The 16280-nt window shown below is 42.3% G+C and overlaps 1 protein-coding gene across 2 annotated transcripts in view; it reads left to right on the top strand.

Moving 5' to 3' along the window:
* The window catches only part of LOC117150774 (putative neural-cadherin 2), a 35325-nt gene extending 19502 nt beyond the window's left edge, over positions 1-15823 (top strand). For both annotated transcript variants that reach the window (XM_033317819.1, XM_033317818.1), the window contains 7 exons: positions 184-1092; positions 3075-5400; positions 5834-6004; positions 8116-8357; positions 13290-13511; positions 13590-13763; positions 14188-15823. In XM_033317819.1, coding sequence (XP_033173710.1) covers positions 184-1092; positions 3075-5400; positions 5834-6004; positions 8116-8357; positions 13290-13511; positions 13590-13763; positions 14188-14501 — 4358 coding nt within the window. In that variant the 3' untranslated portion in view covers positions 14502-15823. The remainder of the gene's footprint in view (positions 1-183; positions 1093-3074; positions 5401-5833; positions 6005-8115; positions 8358-13289; positions 13512-13589; positions 13764-14187) is intronic.
* The last annotated feature ends 457 nt before the right edge of the window (positions 15824-16280 follow it).

The raw sequence follows: 16280 nt of genomic DNA, 5'->3' as shown, positions 1-16280 counted from the left end.
ATTTTTATCGAACTAAGATTTGAGATAACCATAATTCATCCTTTAGACCACATATTTATCAAACACTGCAAAGTTTATCAAATGTTCCCCAGTAATTTGCCCATTTGTCTTCCACTGCATCTATCTGTTATTGACGCCCAACTGACGCACTTCGTCCGACTTGTTTGCTGTCCAATTTCACAGGTACTGGCACCGCCTCCATTCGCGTCAAGGACCTCAACGACATGCCGCCGCAGTTCACCAAGGACGAGTGGGTTACGGAGGTGGACGAAACGAATGGCACTTACATCCCAGAGACGCCCATTCTCACGGTGACGGTTCAGGATGAGGACGAAACGAACACGTTCCAATACAAGGTGGTGCCAAACAGTGGTTTCGGGGCGGATAAATTTGCAATGGTTCGCAATGGCGATGGAACGGGCTCGTTGAAAATCATTCAGCCCTTGGACTACGAGGATCCGCTGCAAAGTAGTGGGTTCCGGTTCCGCATCCAGGTCAATGATAAAGGCGACGATGGACCCGGTGGAAGTGACAAGTACCACGTGGCCTATTCCTGGGTGGTGGTGAAGCTGCGAGATATTAACGACAATGTGCCAAAATTCGATAGGGAACACATAGAGGTATCCATCTATGAGGATACGAAAGTGGGAACGATTCTCGAGCAATTTAAGGCCACGGATGCCGACCAGGGCGGTCACTCCAAAGTCGCATACAAAATAGTTCGTTCCACAAATCGCAAGAGACAATTTGCCATTAGTGATAGAGGAGCAGTGAGCATACAAAGACCTCTGGATCGGGAAACTCAGGATCGACACCATATTCAGATTTTAGCCATTGACGATGGCAGTCCTGCTCGAACTGCAACCGCAACTCTAACCGTGATAGTCAAGGATGTCAATGATAATGCGCCGACTTTTGCCCAGGACTATAAGCCCACTTTACCAGAGAATGTGTCTGGTAAAAAAATTCTTGAGGTGGCAGCCAAGGACCCTGATGATCGACTAAGGGGCAATGGAGGACCCTTTACCTTTCGATTGGATCCTTTGGCCAGCGATGAAATAAGAGCGGGCTTTAAAGTGGAGTATGACCGAAGTAAGTACTTGAAAGCATATATAGATAAAAAAAACTAAATTATTTTGATTATTTCAATTGCAATCTAAAACTTCTGGCTTTAATAAAAAACAACTGTTAAATGTGAATTTAATAGCACGTGTATTTAAGATAGCCTAGGGCAAATCGCTTTGCATTATTAATGGCGCAAAAAATGTTTAAACGCTCACTAAGCCCAACATCTGTCGAATTAGCGCCATAAAAAATCGAATGGGAAATAATCGCTAGCACTTGAAAAATTAAAATACAAAGTACAGCGTATATTTAATGCATATGCCTGATTAAAAATGAATTCAATGAGATATGTTGCAGCAATTTATACCAATTACGCATCTCATTTAAGTAATTATGCAAATTAATATCAAGCGAATAGGCAGCCTAATTTTTTATTTATTTAGAGCTTGCATTTGTTTATGGACCAATAATTAATTCAGCATCTGAAAATCAATTATATGGTATACCTAAACCCCCCAAAGGCTTTTGGGTCAAATCGTTTATTGAAGAGACACTTGAAACTCAAACACGTGCCAGGTCAGCAAAAAATTAAAAAAGTACTAATAAAAACACATCAATGAGGAAGGTTCCTAAAGCAGAGGGACACACAGATACCAAAGTGAAATGTGCCCTGAAATTCAAACTGGCAAAGCAGAAAAACTGCTCGAGAAAATTGAAAAACTTGCTGTCAATGTCAGCGACAGCATTCAAGTGACACCTCAAATTTTCTCAATTTGATCGATTTTATTGGGGTGCTCTCGAGAGTTTTCCTTTTTTTTAATGTTTTTTGTTAAGGACTCGGGTTTTTGTTTCAAATAACTCCCAATAATGGCTTCACAAAAAGTATAGGGCAATTTCCAATTTACAAAAGAGGAGAGCAGAGAAAAAAATTGAAAATCAAGATTGAGAGAGTTGCTTTCTGTGTCAACCTGACTTAATAAATACACTAAGCCGTATTTATTCATTTATAAAGATAATTAAGTGCTAGACTTTTTTTTTAATTTCTTATTCCGTCAAGGAATTCCTAGAGTAAAGGAAGTTTAAATTGAAACGAATAGAAAAATATGCCTGCTTCTTAAGCCAGACTAAAACGAAATCTCAAGCCTTTCTCGGAATTAATTCTATCTTTTGTTTTAATAAAACAGCCGACTAAAGCCTTAAGCCTACGTTTTGTTAACAACTTTTCCGTTTGACTGGAAACAAAACCTTTTAAGAATATTATAAAGGAAAAATATTTATTTTCATGTATTTCCATTCATGTGCGTATTAGGCTTAAGATAGGCATAGAAAAAATTGCAAAAACCATAATACGAGTATTAAGTTAGAACTTCAGTTTCGTGTATATACTCCTACCTTAGGGAAAACCCATGCAAGAAAAAACACCAAATCGCAATGAAAACAAAGCCGGCCGGACATGGTCAACTGCACCAACCGAGATGAAGCCTCGAGGCTGAGTCCTGTCCACAGTTCCATCGCTTTCAGTTTCTCTGATTCTATGGCACATTTTGACCAATTTCTCTATCTCTCAGTTGGCTTTTACAGTGTTTTTTCTGTTTTTTGGTTACTAACTTTGTGGCACAAACAATGCTGATGATGCTGATTGTCTGGAACATAATTCAATCACCATTACTATGCAAACACAGTTTGGCTTAGCGTTTGATTTCGACTTTGATTGTGTGGCGATTGCCTCGAATGAATCGAATTGAATGGAGTGTCGACGAGCGGAGGGAAAATTGCAAAAGTGGTTCCGTTTTGAATAGCAAGTTGTTTGATTTTAGCGTTTTCTGGTTAGTTTGGGAAATGCAGTGGAGCAGAACCGCGGTTTCCGATCTGCCGAATTTTGGAAACTGATTCGCTTTAATCTTCAACTCCCACGCCATTTATACCCACCAATTTAGTTACATTATTAGATACGCTCTCATAACTTCTGTTCCTACTAAAAACACCATTAATTTAAATTATCCTTTCAGGAGGTGACAATGGAAATGGGGTGGCCATCATTTCATCCCTTCGTCCCTTTGATCGCGAGGTGCAAAAGAGCTATGCCATTCCCATCGAGATCAAGGATAATGGAGCTCCCGCCATGACGGGCACCAGTACTCTAACCGTTACCATCGGCGATGTAAATGATAATAAAATGCAGCCCGGCAGCAAATCCGTGTTGGTATATAACTACCAAGGACAATCACAGGATACGCCGATTGGCAGGGTATATGTCAATGATCCCGATGACTGGGATGTGCCGGATAAGAAGTACTACTGGGAGGTTCAGGAGCACCAAAGATTTAAACTGGATACGGATACTGGAATTTTAACCATGCGAGCAGGAACGAGAAGAGGTCGCTATCAGTTGCGGTTCAAGGTCTACGATCGTGAGCATGGTCAGGAGGATATTCCTGCCAATCTCAGCGTTACAGTGCGCGACATTACAGCAGAGGCCGTTCAGCAGGCTGGTTCCATGAGATTGTCGCACATAACCGATGAGGATTTCGTTAGAACTTGGAACCCGGTTAAGAATCAAGTAGAGCCCTCCAAGCTAGAGAGATTTCGCAACAAGCTGGCCGAATTGTTGTACACCGATAGAGACAATGTCGACGTGTTCAGTGTGCAACTTAAGGAAGGTTCACCTTATCCTCTAACTGATGTTCACTTTGCAGCTCGATCTGCAACTCAGCAACCATATTTCAAAGCAGTCCGCCTGAATGGCGTGGTGCAAATGCATCGTGAGGAGATTGAAAAAGACGTGGGCCTGAACATCACCATGGTCAATATAAATGAGTGCTTGCATGAAGGTAAAGGGAAGTGTGGCTCCAATTCCTGTACCTCCAAAGTGGAGTTGGGCAAAAAACCGTATACGGTTAGTGTAAACCGCACTGCTTTGGTGGGCGTTCGTTTGGACATCAGTGCTCAATGTGTTTGCCGGGCGAGGAACTTCACCCACCAGGATCACAATTGCAGGACCCACCTTTGTTATAATGGCGGTCGGTGTGTGGAAACCCGAAATGGTCCGAAATGCGTGGCCTGTCCGGTGGGCTACAATGGCCCGCGATGTCAGCAATCCACGAGAAGTTTTCGCGGCAATGGCTGGGCATGGTATCCTCCATTACAACTCTGCCAGGAATCACATCTCAGTTTGGAGTTCATCACTCGCGTAGCCGACGGCTTGATACTCTACAACGGACCCATTGTCCCACCAAAGTCGGAGGAAACCGTGATCAGCGACTTTATAGCTCTCGAACTGGAGCAGGGCTATCCGCGGCTACTCATTGATTTCGGCTCCGGAACTTTGGAGCTCAGGGTGAAGACAAAGAAAACCCTGGATGATGGTGTCTGGCATCGGTTGGATATTTTTTGGGACTCCGAAAATGTCCGGATGGTTGTGGACTTTTGTCGCACTGCCTTGGTGTCCGAAATGGAGGATGGCACTCCGCCGGAATTCGATGATAACGCTTGCCAGGCGAGAGGACAAATTCCGCCCTTCGCTGAGTCCCTAAATCTGAATCAACCCCTTCAGTTGGGCGGACTCTATAGACAGCACTTCGATCAAACCCTGTACAATTGGCAGTATGCCTTCAGCTCCAAGGGCTTTGATGGTTGTATACGCAACGTTATACACAACTCAGAGCACTATGATTTGGCTTTTCCGGCTTTGGCCAGGAATAGTTTTCCCGCCTGTCCGCAGACCGACGAAGTTTGCCTGAAAACCGAGCACACAGCTCGTTGTTGGGAGCATGGAAACTGTGTGGCCAGTTTGGTTCAGGCCAAGTGCCATTGCCAGCCGGGTTGGATGGGTCCTGGCTGTAATGTACCCACCATTCCTACGACTTTCAAGGCCCAGAGCTATGTGAAATTCGCACTCAGCTTTGAGCCCGACAGATTTTCCACCCAGTTGCAGCTGAGATTTCGAACTCGAGAGCAGGGAGGCGAACTTTTCCGGGTTAGTGATCAACACCACAGGGAGTACGCCATCCTGGAACTTCGAAGGGGCCACCTGCAGTTCCGCTATAATCTGAACTCCATGAGAAACGAGGAGCAGCTGCTGACCCTAACCGCAATCGCAGTGAACGATGGCCAGTGGCATGTGATTCGCATTAGTCGATATGGATCGGCAGCTCTAATGGAATTGGATGGCGGGGAGTCGCGGCGCTACAACGAGTCCTTTCACTTCACAGGGCATCAGTGGCTGAGCATCGACAAGCAGGAGGGTGTTTATGCGGGCGGCAAGGCCGAGTATACGGGAATCAAGACCTTTGAGGTGCAGTCCGATTTCCAGAGAAGCTGCTTGGACGACATCAGGTAAGCTCAAATGCTGATTAGAGCCAATTGCGTAGCAGGGATACTCTTTCCAAAGGGGTAATACAAAATATGTATTTTCGATTAAAAAAATGAAATATATTCACCTCAAACTAAAATACAGATTGTTAAGTTAAAAAACCAATTTAAGAATAGAAAACAAGCTACAATAAAATGAAAAATACTATGCAGACTATTTCGAATTTGAACACAAATTGTAAAATAGAAGTGGTTAAACTAAGAGCGAAGGGATATTCACTTAAACCACGATAAAAAAAGCACACGCGAATAGGATTCCAATAAATATATGGTACTCCTTAGCATCTTAACATCTGTTAACCAAAGATAAAGGAAAAGGACACACTTTTATAGCCCATCGATTGCCGGCATTCATGCGTAGTTTTCCCATTTCTTCCCCTCTCCCGACCAACAACAGGCTGGATGGAAAGCACTTGCCCCTGCCGCCCGCCATGAATGGCACCCAATGGGGCCAGGCGACGATGGCCCGCAACCTGGAGCGCAACTGCCCCTCGAACAGGCCGTGCTCGAATGTCATCTGTCCCGATCCCTTTGACTGCGTCGACTTGTGGAACGAATACGAGTGCACGTAAGTATAGCTCTTGCAGTGGCACATCCTGCGCATTCGCTTTGTGAACGGTGCACAGTAATTTATTGGGCTTCCAATTTAATTATAGTTCCCGTTGTTCGCCTTTGAAAGCAGGCCAAAAGTAGTAATTAAATCGCAGCAATATCAATTACAAATAAAATAACTATTTATTGGACCATAGAATATCGAATTTACCTAATTACCTTGCCGACTTTTAGTTTTGTTTGACTTGTGAGTCCTGTGCAAGGGAAGCATAACTTTGGGTACTGAATGCCATTAGGGTGAAAGCAACCTGGAGTGCTATATATGTATATCTATTTATTTCCGAGTAAGACTCCCTGCCATTTTCCTACTGCAGGCACACAGACAATGCCAAACAGCAAATTGACTTCGAATGCAAAACAAATAATATCAATTGTCATTGCCTGTCTGTCTGCCTTCGCTCATGCAACTCAGGCACCGCAAGGAATGGAAATATGCACTGAGGAAAATGCAGCCAGAACAATATGAATAAACATAAAAGATATTAAGTAAATACAAAACTAATATGGAACTTATTTAACAACTAAGAATGAATATAAAAGACTGATTTTAAATCATGTTTCATTATGTCTTCTACGGAATAAGTTCAATATTTTGTAGAAATTCTTTCCATCAAAGTATCCAAGTTCCTAAGCTTAAAAAATCTTTCCATCATGTTCATTGAGCCCGGTTCGACTATATTGTTTGAAAAAATGTGTATTTTCCGAGTGTTTGCACATGGAAATTTTCCCATTTTCCCGACTGGCGGGTTGGTCGGAAATCTGGGGCACGACTCGTGATCCTGGTGCTTCTGCTCCGCAACACCTCATCGATGATGGCTCGCTGTGGCGGTGTAGGTGTGGGAGCTGGTGGATGTGGCGATGAAAGTGGCAGTTCCCTCGCCGAGAGCAGAGCACATTTTCCACATCATTAGTTTTGCGGAGTGACTCCATTTGAGAGCCGACGACAGCGGCGAGGACACTCAATCTGGCACTGCATCATGACCTGTTCGCTCCTCCGCCATTCGGGGGAGAAGACTAAGCACCCCAGCTGTGAGCTTCTCGCTCCATTTGCTTTCGGGAACAGGAACATCTGGGCCTGCTGCTTTTTAACACGTGTTCGCCAGGATAGCAGCCTTGCGGTCTTTTATTTTTGATTTTTCAGGAGAAACGAAGAAATTTAAATAGTGTCACACGCCTCGGCTTCAGGTGGCGACGTGTCATAAATTATGCTTACTTTAGCCTCAATTTCGTTGCCAGTTGTGGGCAGCAGTTCACGCAGTGCTCTGCTGGAATTTGTGTCACTCACTCAGGACACTAAGATGTCGGACAAGGAGCTGTCCTCAATTGGAATACGAAATGACTTCAATTTAAATGTGCACAATGTGTGCGCGGGGTGCTTAAAGCTTTAATTTCCCCATCGCTGAGTTGTCCAGGGATTCCAGTCCGACCAAAACTTCACGCCCTTAATGCGCTTTGGAAAATATTTGAGAGGGCCCCCGCTCATGGGGGAAATTATTCTATCCCTTGGTTGCACAACTTTGTGTGAAAATAAAAAGTTTTATTTCGGGGAGAGATGCGCAGAACAAAAGCGCACTTTACAATGTTCCGCTTAAAATTTCGAAAGCCTGAATTAAATTCTTTTTTTTTACATACAAAAAATGATTTTACAGTTTTGCTGACTAAAAATACTCATATGTACAACTTATTCTTAATATTACACATATTATTAATTGAAAATGTGGTACGAAAATCTTAAATTTGTTTATTTTATTGAATTATATTTTACTTTATCTTTTGTATCTTAATTGGTATTTTTTTCGATATTAAAAAAAAAACACTTGTGATTGCCGAAAAAGGAGTGGCAAATACATTCTCTTTTTAAAATGTTGTTTTACAAATCTGAGAAGAAAGTATTAGAGAAATCTTGCGACAGCATACATTTTCCATCCCATCCTAGTGTTTTGTTATTTAGTCGAGAGTGTGGAACAACAAAGAGGGAAATCTTTGTGGCATACGTTTTGCCCTCCGTTGCAGTAATCGCCTCTGAATTCGTAATAACTCTCCCGTCCGTCGAATTTTTCGTTTCAGTTGCAGCGAGGGTCGCATCATGTCCTCGGACACCAAGGGATGTGTGGACCGCAACGAGTGCCTGGACCTGCCCTGTCTGAACGGAGCCACCTGCATCAATCTGGAGCCCCGGCTCCGCTACCGATGCATTTGCCCGGAGGGCTACTGGGGCGAAAACTGCGAGCTGGTGCAGGAGGGACAGCGCCTGAAGCTGAGCATGGGCGCCCTGGGGGCCATATTCGTTTGCCTGATTATCATACTGAGTAAGTAGATGGGATGAGGGGCGACCGCAAGTGAAGACTAAATGCCCCCTGCCACCCCAAAGCCCCACCCACTGAGTCGCTAAGCGGCTCGCCGAATTTTCCCATTCATGTGTGACAATTAAGCGGCTTAAGCAGCAACATTTTTGCTTGGCCCCCAACCCAAAAACACATACCCTTCTTCCCTGTTAATGCAATTTGCTGGGGGAAGCCCGTCTTCCAAAAAAAATATAACAAGAACCGAAAATAAATATAACGACACTGACATCTGTTTGGACAGTCGCGGCCGAGTGGGGCTAAAAAAAATAAAAAGGTAAGGGGTTAACATGGGAGGCAGCCATGCATTTTCAACAACATAAAGTGGCAACAAATCTTGTATTCGTTGCTTTATTTTTGCAACACTTTTTTATGCCCAGACAGGGGCAATTTGTTGGTTTAGCTGGCAAAAAAGAAGCATGAAAATATTTGCATAGTGGCTAATTAAGCTTGGCAAAAAGTGCAGGAAAGTTTCGTGCTGCCTGCGGAGCTTGTAGAAATTTTCCAGGAAATTTCAAAGACGTAAACAAAAAGCAATTTTATATATATAATCCCTATTCTAACAGATAAGCATTAATTGGTGTCCAAAACTAAGAGAAACATCCATTGATAAACAATACAAACCATATATTATTTAAATACGCAATTATTTGCAATTACAAACTGATAATCCAATTAATGAAATAATTTTTTTTTAGTCTAAGCCAGGCAAAAAAACTAAAACTATAGTTATTAGCTGGCTTTTAAACGCGGCCTAAGCCAATTAGGACCATTTTATTGCTCGAAAAAATCGCAGAGAATAGAATAAAATTTCAGCAAAACTCGTGGCCACTTAATGGATTTTGCCAACGAGTGTTAAGTGGCTTTGGCCATTTGGTTATTTTTGCCACTCCGCATTTCACAGATTTCCCAGGCCAATGCAAATGCGTTTTCTCGCACGCAATGCACGACAATCTATTTTCGTTTCGCCAGCTCGTCTGGGATTTGAAGGGATTTTCAATTAGCGCCACACTTTGGGCCCTGTTTCGAATGGCTTTTATCCACACATATATTTCCGTGAATTCTGGCAAACGCCGTAGGCCATTTACTTTGGGCCACATTTAAAAGTGACGCTGATTTATCCGGCTGCGTTTGGCCCAACTTTAATGAGTACTTGCGCCAAAGTTGCAGCTGGGTACAATCCTGGCAACAACAAAAGGCCAGGGCCGAGCTAATTAGTCGCTGCTAAGGCAGATAATTACACAGTTCGCTGCGGGCGGGAAAACAAAGGCCTAAAGTGGCCATAAAACCGCTAAACCGCAAAATAGGCGCAATAAATAAACGACGAGCCGTCGCACAGAAGTACTTTCATCTGCGGCGCGTCCTTTCAATTTTTTTATGATGTGAAAATATCTGAGGAGCCGAAGACATAAAATCTGACAGCCGCAGTCCTGTCCTACCCAGTTTGTGTTGATTCGCCGTAAAGTGGCTAAAGTTCCGGACTTCCGGTGTTGGGGGAGTTGGGGGAGTGCAGGGGTGGTGGTAAAACAAACTAAATAATTATCCAGCATTATTTACAGTCGACGCTTTTTCATGTCCTGTCCGTGCGCAGGAGCTCAGGATGCTCCAGTGTAATCTGTGAATCGCTGAACTGTATTTTAGCATAAAGTTTCAAGTGTCCGAGTGGAGCAAGTGTACTGGGGAACTGAACTACAAGCTTGATGAGCTGACCTGGTCAGCAAGTTCAGGCCGGGCAGCAACAAGATATTACCCGGTCCTTGGTCCTTTTACAGTTAAGTGCAAACAAAGGCCGTTAAAGAGCTTTCGGTCCTGCCAAGGCTTTTGTTCATCTTGCAGGATATTTTTGGCTTTGTTTTTGCTAGTTTTTATGTAGGTTAGACGATGCTGCCCCCTCTTCCTGCTCCTCCGGCTGTTGTGCAGCACTTTTTCGGGCTCTTGGTCTTGTTTTATTTTCCTTGTCGGAGGTAATGTTGATTAAAGGTTGATGAATGAACAGTTGGCCCTGGCCTGCTTAGCAAAACACAGTGCCATCTATACCAAACTGCAACCTTTAAAATTGGCTTTCATAAGGTATTTTTGGTGCAAATTAAAGGAGAAGATCGGTCAGCTTGATAATTGAGTTTAGTGCTTTGTTGGGCAGTTGGATTTTGCAGCACGTTTCGACGGGAAATTAAATTCATAACTTTCCTTGGGCAAAAAATATTTATTTAGCACGTTTTAACGTTGGCATACCAATTTAATTGTGTTTATAATTGCTGCTGGGTCTACTAAGAGAAATTAAATTTTGAAAACAGGTGGACGCTTTTTGTTTCATCTTGCTCCTTAGTTCCCTACACCCAACTGCGAATTTATATCCACGGCTGCCAAAACAAGTAAAAATTGTCCTGGCTCATGATCAAACTTTATGAAATTTTCTCTGATTTGCGAAAGTTTCGAAAACAGATTTGGTGTGCTTCGCTTTTGGACGAATTATCGAAGATTTCTGTTGGCTCTTTCTGGATGGGGTGGCACATTAATAGCAAAACTTGTGCGGCAAGATAATTTAGAAAGTTTTGTCGCTCCTTTCTGCGGCCAGAGACAAATTTAATGCACTTCAAGCCATGGCCAAGAACTGGTAGTAAACTATTTTCGGTTCAATTCGGTGCTCGGTTGTGGCTTTGGGTTTTGCGTCCTGCTGCTGTTGCAACTTTATGCTGTAATTGTTGCATTAAACTTTCCAGCTCCCAGCTCACACAGAAAGACTTGAATCGGGGTGTATGGTGGTGGGTGCTCCGATGGATGGATAACATAGTGGCTCCCCACTTTGACAGTCATTTGCAGCTAAGCGGATTACAAGTCGGCCAAAAACATTCGCATTCCAAATGCACATTTCGAGTGACTCCGAGTCGCTGTAGCATGAAAACTTGTTAAGTTCGGTGTCCTTTCTGCGTTTGCCTTTATACTTTAGTTTGCTTAAGTAGCATAAAGTTATTAATAAGTTCCCTCCACTCAACCACTGCAACATATTCTCGGAAACTGACGAGCACTCTCCTTCTGTTTGTCGGGTAAACAGGACTTTTGCTCAGAAGAAATACAAAAAACATGAAGCGATGGTAGCTTCCGCAAGCCGTAGCTTATATTCCCTTACAGTAAATTCCTTGTATATCAAATACATCGAAACTATGAATTATTCTTTATTATTTTTAATCTATTTGCCGACAGCATACATCCCAAATTATACATTTTACAGATTGAGCATGTTTTCACTTCCAATAAAAAAGAGACTTTTGGGAAAGTTTCACCTAGACTAGTTTGCTTAAAATTGAACATCGACTATGCTGTTGATACAGATCAGAAATGTATATATACGCATGTACTCTTCACTGTGTTGCAAGTTTCTGACTGAAATTAAAATGACCATTGCAAGAGTATAAAAGACGACCGCAAAAAGAGAAACTCACTCGTAGACTTGCATTTTATCATTTGCGCTTCAAATGACAGGAATATTAACTGGGCTCCGGCACTGTGGGGTTAAGCAAACAGCTAAGTAAAAATAATTAAAACTCTGGCACGACTTCTCCAAAATGACAAGCCAGCCAAGGATGTTTCCTTGGAATTGCCCAACCCCGTTTTTTGGTTTTTAATGCCCCAGCATTTCTTCTGCGCTAAGCGGATTCATTAGTTGCAATAACTGCCAGCTGACTTTCGCAGAGACAGGCACAAAGTTCATTTATAAGGAGAGAGCATAAAGCATTTCTCTACTGCCGAGTTGATTTCCTGTAATTGATGGCACTGGATGCGGCCTTGGGATCATTATCTGCTTAAATGTCTGATGCTTTATTTGTTTGCAATTTTCCGGGAACACAATCTTATTAAGGTCTGCTAAATTTCATTTAAAGCGAAATCTTTTATTGTTTAATTAATTTAATCAAAACCAGAGCTGTCATCCTTTTCATACACTTGCAGTAGTATATTGATTTCAGTCAGTCAAATAAAAAGTGACAATAAATATAATAGAAATAGAAATTGAAATTGAAATTTGTTTTTATCATGAAGAGTTTTAGTTCGGTATGTGTCTGATATTTGACAATATACCATTTCATTAAAATAGGACGACTATATAATAAGGCTTTTATAAACAGTTGCAAAATTAATTTAAACAAAAATATCATATTTTTTATCATTATCAATATCATCATTTATCATTACTGCAAGGGTATATAAACTTCGGCTGGTCGAAACTAGCTACCTCTTCTGTTAAAAATATTTTTTTATAAATGTTCATGTAAAGTTTGGGATGGTTACAAAAGCATCCCAACGCTTTCATATTCAAAAAGTTTAAGCGTGCCTTTTTATTTTCTGCATAAAGCTGAAGTGTGGAAACGCGAAAGCAAAAAAAAACAACAATTTTTCCTACATTTAATTACCTTCATTAAATGAAAATGAAGCTGTTGTTGTGGCACTGACACTTAACAGACACCCAACAGACTACCATTCTTGCTTTAGGTTTTTGTTGCACAATTCCGGCTCATTTTTCTATTGCGAAAAAAAAGGAAAGCGTAAAACATAAAAAGGACAAACAGGAGAAAAACAAGAATAGATGGTGTTTAGAAATGTTTAGTTAAGATGAGGCAAATAAAGGAAACTGTGAGGAAAGAAGACTAAATACTTTAAATGATAATATAACTACGTAGCTCAAAGTTGAATTAAATATTAGACAAGATTCTTGAAAAGATGAAAAGATTTTACTCATTATTCTTTAGATATAAAATCGTGACACCAACTGACTAACTCTAAAACTCCATTTAATTTCTAGTTATATTAAAAGTAAAAGATAATTGTAGCAGTTAAGTTGTAATAGGGGAATCTCTGCGCACTAAGAATCTTCCAATTAACCTATGTTCTCCACTTACTTTGCAGTTCTCGCACTGATCTTCGTGTTATATAGTCGCAAACGCAAGACGACCAAGAAGAAGAAGCGCTCCGGACCCGAGAAGGATGTCCGCGAGACGGTAATCAGCTACGAGGACGAGGGCGGCGGCGAGGACGACATGACGGCCTTCGACATAACGCCACTGCAAATACCAATCAGCGCACAGGGAGGACCGCCGGACATCGCCACCTGCAAGGTGCCCATAATCTGTGAGTAAACGGGGCACAGAGAGTGCCCGAATCCCGGCTGGGACATGGCCAAGTAATTGGGCGGTTGTTTGCACTTAGATCCCGTGATGACGCTGCTGCCACCTGGCCAGGAGCTGAACGTGGCCTATCTGATGGAGGAGCGGAAGCAGCGCATCGACAAGGACAACAACGCACCGCCCTTCGACGACCTGCGGAACTTCACCTTCGAGGGCAGCGGCAGCATCGCCGAGTCGCTGAGTTCGCTGGCCTCTGGTAAGGACCTCTTATGTTTTCAGCACTTTAAGTAAATCCAGAGAAAGCATTTGGAGTCTTTTAAACGGAAAAAGCCGAAACTCAACAATTCTAGTTCAAGGAACTTTGAATTCACCATGTTCTTGTATTGAAACGATACCAGCTTGTATGGTTTATAAGAAGATTTTTATATTTTAATTTTTTAAAGAGAAATCCTGGTTAAATACGAACCATTTTACTTGAATCTTCTGCCTTGGCAAAAATTCAAATCGAAATTGTCCCTTGACTCCCGTCTGCCATTAAATTATCTAAAATCACCTTGAGTACGAATTAGATTTCGGAGTTCAATCAAATATCGTAATTTTACGGCCATTTCCGACACATCCTTTGCCCCACCTTCCGCAGAAATCGCTTAAACTCACTGCTCTCCCTTGTGCAATTCCAGGCACCGATGATGAGAATCAAGACTTTAACTATCTACAGAACTGGGGTCCACGTTTCAATGCCCTGGCCGCCATGTACGTGCACGATAAGGCGAAAGCCAGCAGCCAGCTGCCGTCGGATGGCGGAGGAGGATCTGGAGATGGACCTGGAGCCTCATCATCATCGCCGTTGGGAGGCGGTGGCGCAGGAGGTGGATCTGGGGTTCCAGGCAATGTCCTTGCAGTCGTCGCAACGGGAAGTGGAGCAGGTCCTGGCGGCGGCGGTGGTAGCAGTGGGTTGATGCCACTGCCCGAGGTCGACAAAGTTGTATTATAAAAATAAATAGTTAAGTTGTAGTTAAAATGATGTTTCAGCTGTAAGCACGATGATGGGGGAAATCCTCAAACCGAAACAGGTGTTTTGTGTGTTCGTGTGTCTGGTTAGGATTAAATGTATGTACATGTGGCTAACTGTGGAATTTAAGACTAACTTAAGGTTTTAGGTGTTTCTCACATATACGATGCTAGCTGGTCCTCGGAGCAGAGGCACTTCATTTACTATTTTGCTCAAACTCCTCAGTTGAGTCCGTTTGGTTACCTTTTCACCAAATAATCGGGAATAAAGTAATGAAAATTATCTGCTCTGTTAAGTTTCACTATTTATAACTGTGTATATCTGTTAAATGGTTAAAGATGATTAATTGATGTATTAACTTATTTATAGTGTATCCACAAAGTTTTGAAAACTTTAAGAACCCGCTGGAACGCGTTAGCGTATAACTTTCCCTGGCCACCTTCTTTCGAACATCTTTCTATGTCTTCCTTTCAAAGCTCATCTTCTCGATGACATTCAACTGAACCAACTGAGAAATCAATGAATAGTTCTACGAATTATATTATATGAGTACACTAAGCATACTACAATGAAAAAGAGTTTATAAAACTTGCTATACATTAGTTAAAGACCATGTACTATAAATACGCCGTTAACTCTCTAGCACGTAAGTTGAACCAAACTAAACCGGAATTCGGCCAACTCCCAGAAAATGTGGAGCGTTGCAACATTTGTGTGCCGCCGACTGGGAAACGTGTCCAATTGCCACCAGGAGCCAGGTGGCACCTGAAAACCGGGAAAGTCGGCAAAGTCGGGCTGGGAAAACAGCGCTGAAAGCTGCGACCGAACCCACGCAGCCACAAAAGTTTGCAGAACGAGGATGAAATTTAATAAAAGTACGAAAATCATAACTAACTTTGGTGAAAATTAAAGGTAAATGGGGGAAGCTCTACTGTAACATAATTTTGTACATATTCAATTCTGTAATTCTACGACTAAATTAATGGCTACTATAGCATAGAAATGAAAACGAATCGAAACAAAACAGAACAACTAATAGACTAATTAACAACAATTAAACCTACATTTAATTACCGACAAAGGGAAGCCGAAACCAAATACGAGTGTTGATCAAACCAATTTCATATTTCTGCATTTACTAGCAACTACACAACCGTACAGAAAATGGAAATATTAATGATAATATTGTAATATGTATTAAAGTATGAGTCATAAACGAAACAAATGGTTAATTACATTTACGTTAGTTAATGGACAATTTGTTAGTAACTAGCATTTAAGCATACTTTTTTAAAAATCAATAAAGCCCCAAAAAAATATGTGTATCAAGCTCCGTACGGTCTAATTTCCATGCCAATATCGCCTGCACTTCTCGCCAGGACTTCTGGATGCCAGCCAACCCGGCAATCCGCTTGTTGACACTGCCTAATGATGCTTGGTGCCTCCACTTCCGGCCCAGACATTGTGGCATTTGGTGTCCTAAACGCGCCGCTAAGTCCCGGCAAAGGTGTCCAAATGGAAGCCGCAGAAGGAAGCCACTTTGGGCGCCTCCTCCGAAAGGCAAAGTTCAACGGAGCGTTTGACAGGGCGACATGCATTGCCTCTTACAGAAAACCAGAAGCTGTCAGCCAGCTGGATGAACCTCCGCCAGTTTTGGGGGCAATCCCATCTAGGCCGTAAAAAATGTTGAGCAGTGACCTTTGAAATTTTTCGGTTCAGGTCGCCTGCCCTCGCCCTCTCCTATTTTGTTCCCCATCCGTG

This window comes from Drosophila mauritiana, chromosome 2L, assembly GCF_004382145.1.
Source record: "Drosophila mauritiana strain mau12 chromosome 2L, ASM438214v1, whole genome shotgun sequence".
In the NCBI taxonomy this organism is placed as follows: Eukaryota; Metazoa; Arthropoda; class Insecta; order Diptera; family Drosophilidae; genus Drosophila; species Drosophila mauritiana.
The sequence above is the reverse complement of the archived record's forward strand: the minus strand, read 5'-3'. Positions and strand labels throughout refer to the sequence as shown.